Source organism: Gopherus flavomarginatus, chromosome 2 (genome assembly GCF_025201925.1).
Source record: "Gopherus flavomarginatus isolate rGopFla2 chromosome 2, rGopFla2.mat.asm, whole genome shotgun sequence".
Classification (NCBI taxonomy): Eukaryota; Metazoa; Chordata; order Testudines; family Testudinidae; genus Gopherus; species Gopherus flavomarginatus.
This window is the reverse complement of record NC_066618.1, coordinates 266,401,821-266,418,639: the sequence shown is the minus strand read 5'-3', so window position 1 is coordinate 266,418,639 and position 16,819 is coordinate 266,401,821. Positions and strand designations below refer to the sequence as shown.

General features: G+C 37.2%; 1 protein-coding gene across 3 annotated transcripts in view; it reads right to left on the bottom strand.

Annotated features, from left to right (window-relative positions):
* The window catches only part of ZFPM2 (zinc finger protein, FOG family member 2), a 482,727-nt gene that overhangs the window by 126,021 nt on the left and 339,887 nt on the right, over positions 1-16,819 (bottom strand). For all 3 annotated transcript variants that reach the window (XM_050940635.1, XM_050940638.1, XM_050940636.1), the window contains one exon: positions 9,170-9,281. In XM_050940635.1, the coding sequence (XP_050796592.1) occupies positions 9,170-9,281 (112 nt within the window). The remainder of the gene's footprint in view (positions 1-9,169; positions 9,282-16,819) is intronic.

Genomic DNA, 16,819 nt, shown 5'->3' with positions numbered 1-16,819 from the left:
GTAGAGACCAATATTCCTTCCTTCATGCAATGACTGACTTATTTGTAACCAGCTAGAAACCAAATACATTCAAGTGATTTCAATGTTTTCTTCCAGGCAGTTATTCTGCCATATACAGTCAATATTTACTTTGTGTTAATTTTCAAACTTTTTTTTGGTAGATAAGCATCTTGAATATTATAAAAGAACCTTCTCTTAATTATTATAACCAGGCTTCATGTATTTGGAAGGTAAGGTTGGGCAGAAGCCTTATATCATACTGACAGTTATCACACAAGACTTTATATAATGGATAAAGAATATATTTCTAGATTTCCCCCCTTCTATTTCTATATGGCATACCTGCCACCATTAGTTTCCCTTGTGTCATAAATACAGATTAGCATTATTTGACAGGAATCACTATAAAACAAGCTACCGATAAATCCAGCCCTGTTTCCTTCCACATAAACCTTTTACGTACAGCTCCGATGGGGCTGATCGAAAAGAATGACCAAGTTTGATTTTAGGCTTCTAGGTCATGGTTTCACCTTGACAACAGCTCTTTCATTTCAAGCAATAACATTTGCCAGGATCCCTAAGGTGCTTTCATTTTTGTCAAGAACTGGAAAAAAAACCTATGAAAAAATGATAAATCTTAATTCACAAGCTGCAGGACTATCTTTGTGTCTCCAGCACAAAACTTCAAATCCAATCCAAGAACTGGATGTGTATTAGAAGTCTTCAGATTTAAACCTTGTCCACCATGATCAAACTGGATTTATGGAGCATCATAACTCTCCAGACACCATCCAGCAGCTTATTAATTTAATAGAATCCTGTCCATTTCATGATGTTCCTGCCCTGACAGTCTCTCAAGATAAGGCGAAAGCCTTTTGACAGGACAGAGTGCATATATATTTTCTTCTGTTTTCTTGTGGATAGGGTTGTCAACAATTTGAAATGTGTGGCTCAGCAAATTTGTTTTTTCCCCCTTGTAGCTTTGCAGGGAAGATGACAGCCAACATTCTGTAAACTAGAGGGGTCACGAGGCCTGTGGTTTCCCCCAACCCCAAGTATTTATTTAGCATAACGGTCTGCAAAATAAAAGCGAACTGAGTAAAAAGTAAAAGGAAAATAAATCACATTTCATAACTAGTATGGACAGGGGCAGGGAATTGACAAAGGCTCTTATTAAGTACCAATTATTTCCCTTGAAACTTATTTAGAAAAATCAGGGGAAAATATATTGAGGTTAATAACAGAAATCTTTTCATGATTATCTTGTTTAATTTTTGCAAGTGGATCTAAATTTGAAGAAGTATTTATTTTCACAAGGCTCCAGTGTGCAATGCAAACTGTGCTTGTTTTCTGTGCCCAAGATACACTCATGGGTGAGCATAAGAGTTAATATCCTAGTTCATGGCATTGTTTGTTGCTCCACTCCCAAAGTCTACTATTCCATGCAAGTCACATGTCAGCGTTCTGTAGCTAACCCTCCCTGAAAATAAAAAGGAATTCAGCTCTCAAAGAACAAAATAAATGTCCCAATATCTGTGAGAGAGCACAGCAAAAATTTGCACATACTACCAAAAAAGAAAACAACCCAAAATTAACATATGGCATGGCTGACATTTCAATGAAATGCACAAATAATAAATTGCTTGATGAAGGAATTATATCAGTTCTTTTGTGCTGCATTTCTGGACAAGCAATATACATGACAAACATCTAGAGGGACTGGAAGAATTAAGCATGTGATTTTAGGTAAATGCAGCAGACGCATAATAGAGAAATACAGTACGGCCTTTCTGAGGTCATTCACAGGACCCTATCATCTTCACATTTAATTCCCTACAGTGAAACCAGTTGACAAGCATATTAAGTAAAAAATGAAAGATAAAGTATTTGTTGTTCTCTCTTCCCCAAACCTCAGTCTTTCTCTGTTTTTGGATTGCGAGTTCCGTGGGGCAGGTACTGTTTATGCCTTCTTGTCTCTCTGGAATGCACCCAAGACACAGTGGGTGCCATCATAAATAAACAATAAATACAATATCTTGCCCTGCTTGCTGATGCCACATGGGGTGTAGCAGGGGTGAGTGTGCATAAAGTTCCTTGGTCAACCTGCCAGCTCAATGATTCTCCAAAAAGAAGCAGCACTGCTGCCCTTCCAGTACATTCTTTCTGCTTGTCATGGCCCATGTATTAACCCTTCTCTTAGTGGTCATGAGGGTATACTGCCCTCGTGCTAAATGGGTGGGAAAGAATCTCAGGCCCCATTCCTCCAACACACGTCAGCTATTCAGAGAAGGACTGGGCATTGCTATTATTATACATATACACTGCACACACACTCAATCTCATTTTTTTCCCTGACAACAGCATTTTACAATTTATCAGAGCGTTACAAAGAAATAAATTTAAACACGCACACTTTCACACACAAACAGCCAATAAGAAATCTGTAACATCACAGAAAGCATGTTAACCTAATAGAGGCTGTCCATGGGGGCTAACATTCTCTCAATAGATACTACATTCTGATTGTCTACACAGAACATAACAGTACACATATAGGGATTTAAACAAAATATGCTTTTAACAATATGTGAAAGAACACCTAAAATTCTGAAGTATATGCTCCAAAGTTAACCTTTGACCTATTAAAAAATTTCCCTTTGACCCAAAACAAAATACACTGATATCCTAAGAATATTTGACCTATTCCTCATGATGCTATGTGTCTGTACCGCAATTTAGCATTGTATTGGCTGAAACTGCAAAATGCATTTGCTACCAGAAAACTCACTTGCGGGAGAAAGATATAGTATCAAGATTTTCACAGAACAACTACAGAAAAGTAATCTCATGTTACTATAGAAAAAAATTAAAATTCCTCCTATTGTAAAGTGGCCTTCACTACAAAGGTAAAATAGACTACATTTTCTTTAAACAAGAAAAGTTTATTAAAAATAATATTCAGTTCTGTATGGCAGAGTAACTTAGCCCTTTTACAACAGTTGTATATCTTCAAAACATTGTATACATATTAGCTAAATATCTAATTAACTCTCACAGCACACTAGTGAGGTCGGTATAGAGGTATTGTTTACAGACTAAGACACATAAAGGTTAAGAGACTTGCCCAAGGACACACATCAAGTCAATAGCAGAGCTGAAATTAGAACTCATGAGAGTCTGGTACCCGGTTCTGTCCCCTAGCCTATACTATTTTTTTAACAGTGCCTATTTATAAATTCGCTGCATGGCACAATTTCAGTGTGGGTGTCTGTTGTTTTAACTAATCTCATCCTGTAAATCTACCCTAGCAGACTTGTTCACCATTATGATCAGAGAATAGACGTTTTGGGGCAGCTTTTAATAGTAACATCTGTTTGAACAACAAGCATCCAAGCCTTAGCTATGTGATGAATCATTCCTCAACAGATTTTTTTTTCTTTTCCGTTTTTGTATTTACAATAATAAAATGAAGCATTATTAGTTCTTACCCTAAGGCAACATCCTTTCTAACTGGGATTTTGTATTTTGTCTTAGACTCTCAGCTTGCAGTGATTGCAGTTTCACTTGTGGAGGAATACAGGTTTTCAAGGCATTTAATACCACATATCAAACAGTACTGGGGCAATTAACAATATCACTCTGTAGAATTATTTACAAACAAATCATTAATAATTTTTGAATACCAATGGAGTAAGAACAAATTTTTTTTCTGCTGCATCCTCATAGTAATAACTAAGGGCATAAACTACTCAGTCAGGACAGACAGAGAATGAAATAACATCAGTAAATCACTAACAAAAATGTAAAAACAACCAATGTATAACATGAAGTGAAAGGACAGAAGGCTCAAGAAATATTTGAACTGTTGTTGCTGTACAACTGAGCCAGCAGATGGCTCTTTTTCAGTAGTTCTAAGGCCAGTTGGCCAGTATTCCTGACCTCAAACCATTCCTGAAGAACATGGCAATTTGAATCAAAATTATAGTTTTAAAAGCAGCCATTTTATGATCTTTGGTTTCCAATACAAACATGCTCCACAGCTCCTATGTGAACTTTAGACACCCTCAGTCTTATGCAGCATAGTCAAGCAGCCTTAGACATATATTAAACATGTTGGTTTTACTGCATGGAGTTATCCTGTGGTGCTCTGCAATCAATTACTGTTATACCACCATCATTAATAATTTTCTTAATGAAAATGATTCTGTTGATCTCCGTTGTATTTTAATTATCAGAGTTAAGCATAATTACACTGCAGCTCTGAGCTGGCATGTAGACTCCTTTAGGGCGCAATTTTGTTTTAACACACTGATAATGTAATTTTACATTGTGTCAGTTGTTTAGTTATTATCCAGTCGCACAATTCCACTGTATTCCTGATAACAGATAATAACCTTAGCACCTCCTATATCCTGAAGTCATTTAAAAAGCAATATTGGAATCTCACAACTCGCTAACTTAATCGCCTTATGATTTTATAATTCCCACAGCTAAATATTTGTACAGGCACCCTGTTTTAACAATGCCACTAAACATACAGTATCCATACGTTCCATATGAAAATGGGAGTGGTTTAAGTAATGCACCTAAAATGTGTGTATGTGAGTGTGCATTGCAGTCTCTGCAACTGAATTTTGCATATTGTTTCTATTCTCTTATTTTGAGTTCCATTTAATTTGCTTAAATTCCTAACAGCCTTTTCTTAGCTTATGGATGTATTCATAGATCCAATTTTATAGCTCTCCTAAATTTTTGCATAATCCTGTGTTAGGCATAGCTGCTTCTCAAGTACACCAAGTTGCTATGAACATACAGTTCATGCATAAATACCATCTCGGTTTGTTTCAAGAGCAGCTGTATTTTGAATCATTCAGCCTCTATTGTTTGAAAGAATACATTTGAAAAAGTCTATATAAAGCACAATTCCTAAAATCTGTTTTAAATTTTTATTATTATGTATTGGAGAGTTCTTAAACCACTGAATAGTTTCTCTTGTGTGGTTTCTAAGTAATCATTAAAACAAATTAAACCGGACATTTTTGGATTTAAATGTAGTTTTAAAATAGTCTTCTCTTGTCTTTTAAACTACGTTTACATTATACAAAAATAAGAGAAATGTAAATGGACTGAAAAAAGTGTAGTTGCTTAAACTGTATTAATTGGACACTTGTTGCTTTCACCATTAGTCTTAATGCTAATACACACATGACCTGAAAGAATACTAAATATCATTGCCTTCAAACCTTGAATGATTAGCTATTTTCTTATTCATAGTCTGCTCACACTGAGTATTTTCTGATGCACAGTTTAGTTAATGAGAGTTAAACAGAGACACCCAAACATTAAAAATACAAGTGAACTATGTACTGGAATTTGCAAACGTCATAGGTCAGTATTTGGAAACTGAGTATGCATTCCACTATATAAACATAAGGAAGCCTGTGTTTCCTATATCCAACCCTATATCTATAAATAAACGTATAAAATTCATGTTCACTCACCAACCACAAATATTGCAGAAAATTTCCAAGGCAAAAAGGAGAGTTAGGTGACCTACTCCCATTGGCTTTTGATGGGAGTTGAGCACCTACCTCCCCTTTGTGCCTTTGAACATCTCCCCTACACCATCTATTTGCAATATGAACATTACTTTAATTATTACAGCCTCTAATGACCAGGCAATCAAGGATGTCATTCCTATGTTCTTACAGCATAGTTGGGGGCAAAACTCTGTTCTCTGATGCACAAAAAACTAGAGATGTATGCAACTTCTGAGTGCAAAATTTGACCCAAAATTTTTAACATTAGCTGATTTTCAGCTATATTTTGCTTTTAGGAATGTGCCAGCTCAGTCTGCTCATCTTATCTTGAGTATACTGAGAATAACATCTGACACATGACCTAATCAGCCCACACTGGGTTTAGTTAACTACTTTCTAAAATGACAATGGGCAGTTAAGAAAAAAACCACAGCCACCCAAAAAACTGCAACATAACATCAAATTACAATCTCATGACACCTAACACTATTATATTTCAAGTAATGACAATATGGAAGACAGAAAGTCAACACAAATTCAAGGCAATGTAATCTGAAATGTAATGCAAATTGAAGAAAGAAGCATTATTGTATTTATTTATTTTGAGAATATTATATTTGGCATTGTTTTAAGGTCCAGTCCCATAAATCCTTCTGACTCAGAAAACCCATTGCATGCCATTGTGTTCCAGGCACTGAGAATTTGCAGGATTGGGTGCTTAATGAACCACAGAATACCCAACTCAAACTGTGCAGTGGGTAGAGAATGCAGCAAACGTTCCACATATATATAATCTATTTTGCAAATTCAATTAATTTAGTTTCAGATTTGTAATTTACAATTCCAATTATGATTCAGACTTTTGTCATCTATTTTGTAACAATATGTGTTTACATAATGCAGCTGGGATATCAACGTTTCTCTTGGACAGTACAGAAGATACCTTGCAATACAATTCTGTAGAGCGAACCTTTCAATACCATGTGACTATGTATTGAAATGTGAAATAACAAATATAATAATTTAAGTGAAATAGGGGGCATTTTAATTAAATAAACAATGTTTTCTTTCATTCAGACTAATTGTACATCATACTGAATAAGTTTACCTTATTCCAAAACCCCTCCATGTTACTATAGATGTGTTCATGTAGATGTAATGTATCTTTATAATCAATCAGTTAATGCTTGTTAAGTATTGTATATGTACTAAGTATTATAATATTTACAGCAGGCTTATGTACTTGACAAGACACTGTCTTATGGGAATTTTCAGAAGATATGTAAAAGTGAAAGAAAATTCCTATTATAACAGAAAGTTTCTACAATAAAAAGTTTGTCCATGAAGCAGGTTTAACACTATTCAAAATAAACTGCAGTTTGAATGCATGAGAAGCTCTGCCATACCACACACACAATACTTCACAAATTTTCCCACTTGGGCAGTTCATCACAGTACTCCTAAGGAAGCATGACTGGATCCCCTTCTAGATTTGGACCCACTTCTGTGGTATTTCAGGTATTGCAGGTTACAGAATTAATGTATTAGTGGTTTGTAATTATAACAGAAAGAATTTGTAAGACCCTGGCGTGCAACTCATTTTGAACATGCTAATTCCCTGTTTTCAGCGTTTCAACTTTCAAAGGCTCGTGGCAGTTTAAAAGCAATCCTCTTATAAGTATATAAATTGCAATGATTATAGGAACAAGTTGTAATTGTTTCTAGTAAGTTTTTAGGAGTCTTTGATATTATGATTAGTGTTTTCTATGTTAATATATTGATATGGGTGCTTATTTGCCTGGATGCTGAAATGGTCACTAGGTTGTCACAGTAAACAAATCTTTGATCTCAGAAGGTCTATTTGGTTAGACATAAAACCTAAAAGAAATTAAACCAGAGCAGTACAAGTTCTGAAGTATTCACAAAGCACTGAGATTGGGGAGTTGAACACAAGGATAGAGAATCATAGTTTTGCAACCAGATCTTGCTTGGGAAAGCCAAAAACAGCAACAGCTGATGGGTTGTTCCCATGCCATGTACTGCTTTTCCTATAATGCTGTAACATATCCATGGTTGCACATGGAGACATCATGTGTCATGGTTGCTGATTATACCACACACCTGGCATTGTGGATTGAACTCAGAACCTTTTGCTCCAAAAGTCTTTACATCTTGAGCTAAAATAGATATTACGTATGGGAATAAGAAGACACATATGTGGGCTTGGCAGGCTTAGATTTTTAATTGGTAAGTGTCAGTAAATACTGATTTCACCCTACACATGCAAGCCAACAAAAAAAAATTCCATCAATAGTAACTGAAATGTACATATAGGCAAAGTAAGAAAAACGCTGCTTGATAAGTTAATAGAGGTTGATTTTAGTATATTTACCTTGCATATTTTGACATCTGATGTTGACAGTTTATGGGTTTTGGTTTTTTTAGGTTATAAAGCTTTAACTTTTTGAATCTTAACAACTACTGTTATTAAATTATTATTGTCTGATCTGCCCATTGATTTCCCAGAACTATGAACAATTAAACTGATAAAAACTGAAAAAAAAATGCTTAAACCTCATTATTTTGCACACTGTGAAAATTTAATTGATAAAAATAGAAAAAATGCTTAAAAATAAACACTGATTTATCTGTTGAAATTATATATATACATTAATTTATATATATAAACATGATTTCTGCCAAGCCTACTTAGATCATTTTTGTGCAGCTGCAAAGCAGTCACACTCACTTGAGCAGGCCTGACATTCCATCCCAAACAGGGCAGTGGTACGAATTCCAGTTCATCCACACATTACAATATGACATCACAATGCTCTATCTTGGTACAGAAAATTTACCAAAAATAACTTCAACATAGTTTGATGTCACATTCTGAAATGACAAAGGCAATGACCCTGCAAGCTAGCTGCTGTTATTTTCTATTATCATGCAGGCATGAATTCTTAATCCATGTAATGGTTTCAATGGTAATATATTTTACTGGACCAACTTCTGTTGGTGGGAGAGGCAAGCTTTCAAGCCAAGCCACACAGAGCTCTTGTTTAAGATCTTTCTCAGACCTAAGGAAGAGCTATGTGTGGCTCAAAAGCTTGTATCTTTCACCAACAGAAGTTGGTCCATTAAAAGCTATTACCTCACCTCCCTTGTCTCTCTAATATCCTGGGACTCACACAACTACTTCTACACTGCATACAAGATTTCACGTAACAATCTGCAGTACAATATGCCATGCAAGCTGATTTGACATGTAAAAAGCCAGGGAGAACTTACTTAGATAGTATACACACAATATGGATCTAATATTTCCCTGAGGCCTTGACTCTGAGGATGAAATGAGCATGATATTTTATATCTGGCATTTACCTTAGTAGTGGTGACTCTCTGCTTCAAAAGCATTTAATATATTAGGCAGAGTGTGGCGGTTTCATTATTAAAAGACAGCAAAATAATTTTATTTAAGATGTGAAGTAGAAGAATAAGAAATACTTATATACAAGACAAGGGAAACATACACTGCTCTAATTTGCATTCTCTTATGCAATGGGTATGTTTCAATGCTGTCATTAATTCCTTGCAAAGAAAGGAGAAGAAAATCAGCTTGTGTTTACCTTTGCTGTACACAATGCAGTTGTTTTTGTTGTCTTCTACTCCTTGCCAAGTCACATCCAGCAACCACTTGGGACCAGCAGTCAGCACCACAGGGACTGGAACCTTTGTCTTCTGTAGAAAGGATGATAATAAATAGATGCCATTTGCTTGTGTTGATTAAGAACTTGAATACTAATAGTAATAATCATTTTATTTGCAAACAGCTAAATCTCCAAACCCATAAGCCAAGGTCTTATTCCCCAGCCTCAGGATATTTTTTAAGAAGATACAAGCAGTAAGGCTTTAGTGCTTTCACTGATCTGAATGGTGGAATTATTATCAAGGATTTTTCTGAATGATATTGGATCAGATCTCCAAGATTACGCAGATCTCTGGTGGCTCAGAATTATAAAGGGAATGCAGATGACTTTTACAGCAAAGAGCTAAGTATTTAGAAGTGAACTTTAGACACATTGTACTTCATTATCAACAGGATCTCACTATTTCCTGAAACAGACAGGAAAGAATTTAAAGAATCAGTATCCATTTCAAAGACATGTCCTGGGTAACATTTATATTATAGTAGGAAATTATTCCGAACGGATAATGTAATTTCCCCCCATTTGCTAAGTGTTGATGTGCAATTTTACTATGGCTGAAATAATAATCATGCAAATGATTCACTACAGAGGGTCTCCAAAAGTCTGTAAAAGAGGTAGTGTGAATGAATTCAAATTAGAGGAATTAAAGCATGACATCCCCAGTTCTAAAGACACAGAGTGGCAAGGAGATACACACAGATAGTTTTAACAAAAATATGTCCAGTGTACATTTTAGATTCTATACTCATAGGGTTTGGATTTAAGAAAGTACAGTACAAGTACCCAAATTATTTGTGCTTAACTCTTTTCATAAATCTAATAGCAAAAAACTGACTGATCTGGAATTTAGTCAGCCTTATGATGAGTGCCCTTTCATTGAATGGTAGTGAAACGCTGTTTAGACTTTTATCATTCAGAGTCCTTTTCCTGTATATCAAACATTATGAAACCACAACACAGAGTATAGAGTACAATAAAAGGGTCTTAAGGTAATTTTTAACTGAATTTTTTTTACCTAGATATAATTCTGTCCAAGAAACTCCAAACCTTTCTGGGAGAATTTCTCCAGTTAGTGCCAGTAATGGTTCACTTGAGATTTTCCAGTGATTTCAAATATCTAAGGAGCTGGAAAACCATGTGGTCACATGGAAATTCCAGATGCACAGACATTTATTGAGTATTATAGAAATTTACTGAACTATTTTAAGAGGTACAACTGAGTGCAGACTACTTGCAAATAAAATGAGAAGATTATAAAGGATTTTATTTATATAAGGAAATATTATCTTATATGAATCCATACTGAATATCATAATACTTTTTATTGAAGACATATTGCCACTGCTAAGATCATCCCCCCACAACACACCTTTCAAGAGACACAGGTCTTGCACATGCCTCTCACAACACGTGGTGTATCTCATCCAGTGCACCGAATACCCCAAGAACAACGTGGGTGAAATCAGACAATCACAACACTCTTGAATGAACTCACACAGAAAGATGATAAAAGACAAAAACACTCTATCACCCATGAGTGAACACTTTTCAGAAAGTGATCACCCAGTGCTGGGTTTACAATGGCTCCAGTGGCTCCATGGAGCTGGGCCCATGCTTAGAAGGAGCCCTGGCCTGCTCCTCTTGCACTGTGCCCCAAGACCCCACTGGCTCCCCTTGCCCACCACTTGCTCCTCTCGGTGTGCCTGCCCGGTGGCTGAGGGCTCATCTCCACCCCCTGACCTCACACTCTGCTCCTCTCAGCCCCCTAGCCAGAAGTCTACACAACAGAGTGAAACAGACCTCCAGTCTGAGCCTCCTTAGCGAGCCCAAGTTGGCTGGCACCAGACAGCCACAGATTTTTCTTTGCTGTGCAGAAATACCCTGAGTACCTCTTCCAGACCTGAAGAAGAGCTCTGATGTGTAGCTCAAAAGCTTGTCTCTTCCACCAACAGACGTTGGTCCAATAAATGATATTACCTCACCCATCTTGTCTCTCTGATAATATTTTTTGATCTTCTTGGGTCAGCTTTGATCGTATCACTGTATAGCACTGTTGCACTGAACCTAATATTCTTTTGTTTATGTGTATTTTATCTTTCGTATTCTGTATGTAAATGTTCATCCATAGGTTTTCACTTTTTCCATATGTGCTACATTACATTATTTGCTTTTCCAGACTAACAACTGGAACAACTTAAACAACTAAGATATACAAATGCAGAAGTTGTGGCTAGTATGTATCGTATGTGGGGAACTGTGATGCAAATTTTATTGTCATTACATAGATTTGGAATATGGATTTAAAGCAATGATTAGATTTGACTAGTTGAGATTTTTTGATTATGTTATGCCCCTATTTAAATCACTAACAAGCCATACATATGACAACACCAGTTATGTAATCAGAGCATGCCATTTACATGTCATTTATATAATGTCTGTTTGCAGGATTGTTATGCCATTTACATAACGATCCTGCAAACAGACATTATATGAATGAGACACGCAGGGAAGAAACAACAAAAAGAGGGAAAGACAATCAAATCATTAACCCTTCCCTCTACTATTATAAACAAAATATGAGCCTGATTTTCTTTCACACTAAAATAATTTCACACTGCTGGGGCGATGAAAAATGGCCTTTGCATACATAAGAATCAGGCCCATATGTGTTTAAAATCACTACAAGCTTTAGTAGCAAAGTCAGCCTGCAGTCAATGGGAGCTGAGTGTGCTCAGCAGCTCGTAGGATCAACTCCTGATTTAAGTTCACATTGTTGTTTGTTTCTCTTATCCAGTAAGTGCAGAAAAGGACACACATTTACTGTTCTACAAGTTCCAGCTTTCACTTCCGCAACTCTCCTGACTTTTCTCTTTTCAGACATCTGACCTTTCATTCCTTTCCTCCTCACCTAGACTTTCTGTTGTGCCTCAAGTGGCTGTTATTACTATTTGCATTAAAGTTGTGCCTAGAGGCCCCAATCAATATCAGGGCCTATTTGTGCTTGGCATAGCAAGAGACAATCCCTGTCCCCAGCAGTTTATAATTTAAATAGACAAGGCAGGTGAAGGGTGAGAAAAAGGAAGTGTTATCATCCCCCTTTACTGGCCCTGTGAAAAGGGGGTAGGGGGAAAGAAGCTGTAGATGTGATATCTTGATTTTAGGAAGGCTTATGACATTCCATAAGTGAACTAGGGAAATGTGGTCTAGATGAAATTACTATAAAGTGGATGCAAAACTGGTTGAAAAACCAAACTGAAGCATAGTTATTAATTGTTTACTGTCAAACTGGGGGAATGTATCTAGTGAGGCTCTGCCGGGGTCTGTCCTGGGTCTGTACTGCTCAATTTTTTCATTGATGAAGTGAAGAGTATACTTATAAAATTTGCAGATGACACCATGCTGCGAAGGAGTGCTAGTCCTTTGAAGGATAGGATTAGAATTCAAAACAACCTTGACAAATTGATGCCCTGGTCTGAAATCAACAAGATAAAATTCAATAAAGACAAGTGCAATGTACTAGACTTAGGAAGGAAAAATCAAATGCACAATTACAAAATGGGGAATAATTAGTTAGGCAGTAGTACAGGTGAAAAAGATCTAGCGTTATAGTGGATCACAAACTGAATATGAATAAAAAATGTGATGCAGTTGGCTAATTCATTCTGGGTATATTAACAGGAGTGTTGTATGTAAGACAAGGGAGGTAATTGTCCTGCTCTATTTGGCACGGGTGAGGTCTCAGCTGAAGTACTGTGTCTAGTTCTGGCTGCCACACTTTAAGAATGATGTGGACAAACTGGTGAAAGTCCAGAGAAGAACAAAAATGATAACAAAAGTTTAGAAAACCTAACCGATGAGGAAAGGTTAAAAAAACTGGGCATGTTTAGTCTTGAAAGAAAGAAAAATTAGGGGGATCTGATAACAGTTTTCAAATATGTTAAGGGTTGTTATAAAGAGAATGGTGATCAATTGTTCTCCGTGTCCACTGAAGGCAGGACAAGAATCAATGGGTTTAGTCTGCAGCAAGAGAGATTCAGTTAGATATTAGGACAAGCTTCCTAACTATAAGGATAGCTAAGCACTAGAATAGGCTTCCAAGTGTGGCTATGGAATCCCAGTCATCGGAGGTTTTTGAGAACAGACTGGACAAACAGGGATGGTCTAGGTATAACTGGCCCTGCCTCAGCATGGGTGGCTGAATTAGATGACCTCTGGAGGTTCCTTACAGCCCCACATTTCTGTGATTTTACGGAGAAGGAAAAGACACACATTCAGATTACATGATGTGCCCATCATGACACAGGAAATCTAGAACAGAGCTGGGAACTGAACCCAACCCTCTCTCTTGTGCTTTAATCATAGATCCGTACTTCCTCTAGCTAGCTAGAAGCCCAATCCCAGGCTAGTAACTCAGTATCTGTGAGACCAAAAGACATATTGCTAAAGCTGGTGCCTAATCTGCTCCTATTCTGTATCCATGCACCCCAGCAGACACTGAAAGCCATCAGTCAGATCTGAGCCTACTTTGCAGTCACCAATGGTGCTTTATTGCTTAAAGGTTTTCTTGAGCTTAAGAAACTGAACTGGGAGCATTAAAATAGCTCCCAGGTGAGGTGTTGAAATTGGTTCAACTGTCTGTGAATGGTTGCTGAGTACCACAACTGGGCTGGAGAGAAAACAGGGTGTTTCTCTTTAAAGTTCTGCCACTTGAGAAGAATCAGTGGGCAAACCTCAAAGGAATTTGCCATGTTCCTGTCCTACCTCTGATTCAAGCTATACAGATATGTAAATAAACTTCTTTTTATTTGAAAGTGAAACTTCACAAAGCCCCAACTGCCTGTAAAGCTTAGCAACCCAACTGAAGGAGAGGTATAACTTCTCTTTGAAGAAGTTCGTTAGAATCATATTATAGTAGCCATAGGAGGTGGCCACATGTTCATGTTCATCCTGGGCCACTGTAGTACTTTTAAGTTAGCAAATTCACAATCCACATAAGATGCTCACAACAAGGCAGGGTATCCGACCTTGTTGTAACCTGTTGCTTGGTAAGAATTAAAACGTTTACCTTTTCAAAAAAGTTCTTTTCCCTAAAGTAGTTAAAAGTAAAAGACCACAGTCCAAGATAACAAGAAGCTATGATTAAATCAGTCATACTTTTTATCACCTCAAGCTTAGACTACTGCAATGTGCTACACCTGAAGCCACTCACTTGTAAAGCAAGATATCTCACCTTGGGCAGTAGGATGAATGTGTAGGACAGCTGAAAAAGACCTCAAAAATCAAATTAAATATTATTTCCCCCCCAAAAAAGAATTGTAGTATAAATTATTCAAGAAGCTTACATGGACATTCTGTCCACATCCAAAGGAACATAAACAGGGATTCCTCAACTTGCCTTAAACCCAGATTGACCGTACACCAGTGCTTTTGAATCTGCATTAAATGCCTGCAGGCTTCTAGGTGGAGTTTCAGGTTTTGGTTGTGACCTATGAAGCTCTAAATGGCCCAGGACCTGTCTGTTTGAGAGACCACTTTTCTGTCCTTGCCACACTGGGGGTCTCTTGATTTAAAGTGGAAGGAACTGCTGGCAGGGCAAGGTGTTCTCCATGAGGGCTCTTCAACTTTGGAACTTGATCCTTCCTTGGACCAAAATAACCCGAATGTGTTGGCCTTAAGGGTATGCTACAAAGATCACTGTTCCTTGGACTTCTGGGGACTCATAGACTCATAGACTTTAGGGTCAGAAAGGACCAATACGATCATCTAGTCTGAACCCCTGCACAAAGCAGGCCACAGAATCCCATCCACTTCTATAACAAACTCCTAACCTATGTCTGAGTTATTGAAGTCTTCAAATTGTGGTTTGAAGATCTCAAGCTGCAGAGAATCCACCAGCAAGTGACCCATGCCCCATGCTACAGAGGAAGGCGAAAAACCTCCAGGGCCTCTGCCAATCTGCCCCGGGAGGAAAATTCCTTCCTGACCCCAAATATGGCGATCAGCTAAACCCTGAGCATGTGGGCAAGACTCACCAGTCAGCACTCAGGAAAGAACTGTCTGCAGAAACTCAGATCCCATCCCATCTAACATCCCATCACAGACCACTGGGCATACTTACCTGCTGATAATCAAAGATCAGTTGCCAAAATTAAGCTATCCCATCATACCATCCCTTCCATAAACTTATCAAGCTTAGTCTTAAAGCCAGATATGTCTTTTGCCCCTACTACTCCCCTTGGAAGGCTGTTCCAGAACTTCATTCCTCTAATGGTTAAAAACCTTCGTCTAACAGGGTCGTCGGGACAGGGGTACTGACTAGGGTAATACCAGGGGAAAGTGGAACATTCTTTAATCTTTTTACTGTAACGTTTAGCACATGATTGCTGGTATATGAAGAACTTTGCTGTTGGATTTCCCTTTATGTTACGATTTGTGTTTATAAATTAATATTTTAAAAGGTGTCTATAGTCTGGGAGAGGTATCCTTTTCTGTTGTAATAAATCTATAGAAATAAATTAATTAAATAAAAATTGACAGCACTTGCTCAGAGTCTCTGAATAAGCCCAAGTGTAGTCTGTTTCGGGTGCTTTTCATAAGAGTAGGATGAATGTTTAGGACAGCTGAAAAAGACCTCAAAAATCAAATTAAATATTATTTCCCCCCCAAAAAAGAATTGTAGTATAAATTATTCAGGAAGCTTACATGGACATTCTGTCCACATGCAAAGGAACATAAACAGGGATTCCTCAACTTGCCTTAAATCCAGATTGACCGTACAATGGGAATCTTTCAATAAAGATGCAGTATCACTGAACTGAAATATTGTTTACGATTCATTCTACATAGAAGCAAAGGTTCTTGAATACTTTGTACCTGAGTTTTTCAGCTAAAGGTCTTATATTCATACAAACCACAACCAGACAAATTTGACAAGGACAAACAGGGTCAAAAGTTTGATCTCTTAGGGAACAATTAGAATCAGCTAATGAGGATAAAAGAGGTCAAGCAGACATCCACTTTTCTGGACAAACAAGGGGCGGTAACCCTCAATAAATGTTTATACTTGAGTCAAGAGGTTAATGGAGATAAAAATACCCAGCACAGAGATCTGAGAATAGTTTTACATTGCAACCTAAAAGGAATCAGTTCTGGCAAGGAAATGATAGATAGATTTTTTCTTGCATTTAGCTCACAAAGATTTCTAACAATGGATGTGTGCAGCATGGCAGAAATTTGAAGAAACCAAATTCAAAGGACATTTTGTCATAAGCATGCAGGATGGAAACCATGAAATTCTGGTATCAGGAAAAGGGAGGTTAATCATTACTAACTGTTTTATGAGAAGCTGTGTGAAAGGAAATAAAAGATAGTGAAGTTAATGTCTAGTAAGTCAGTATAACATGATGGCAACGTCCTGGGAATGCCCTTCCAAAGGCTGTTCAGCATTATCCAAGAGGATGTGCTGTTCACTGAAATGCCACTATACTGCTAACATTTATTTTTTTCTCCGCACTCACTACAGGGCTCCGTAGCGTGAAAAATACCATAAAAAGTCTAGACCTCCTT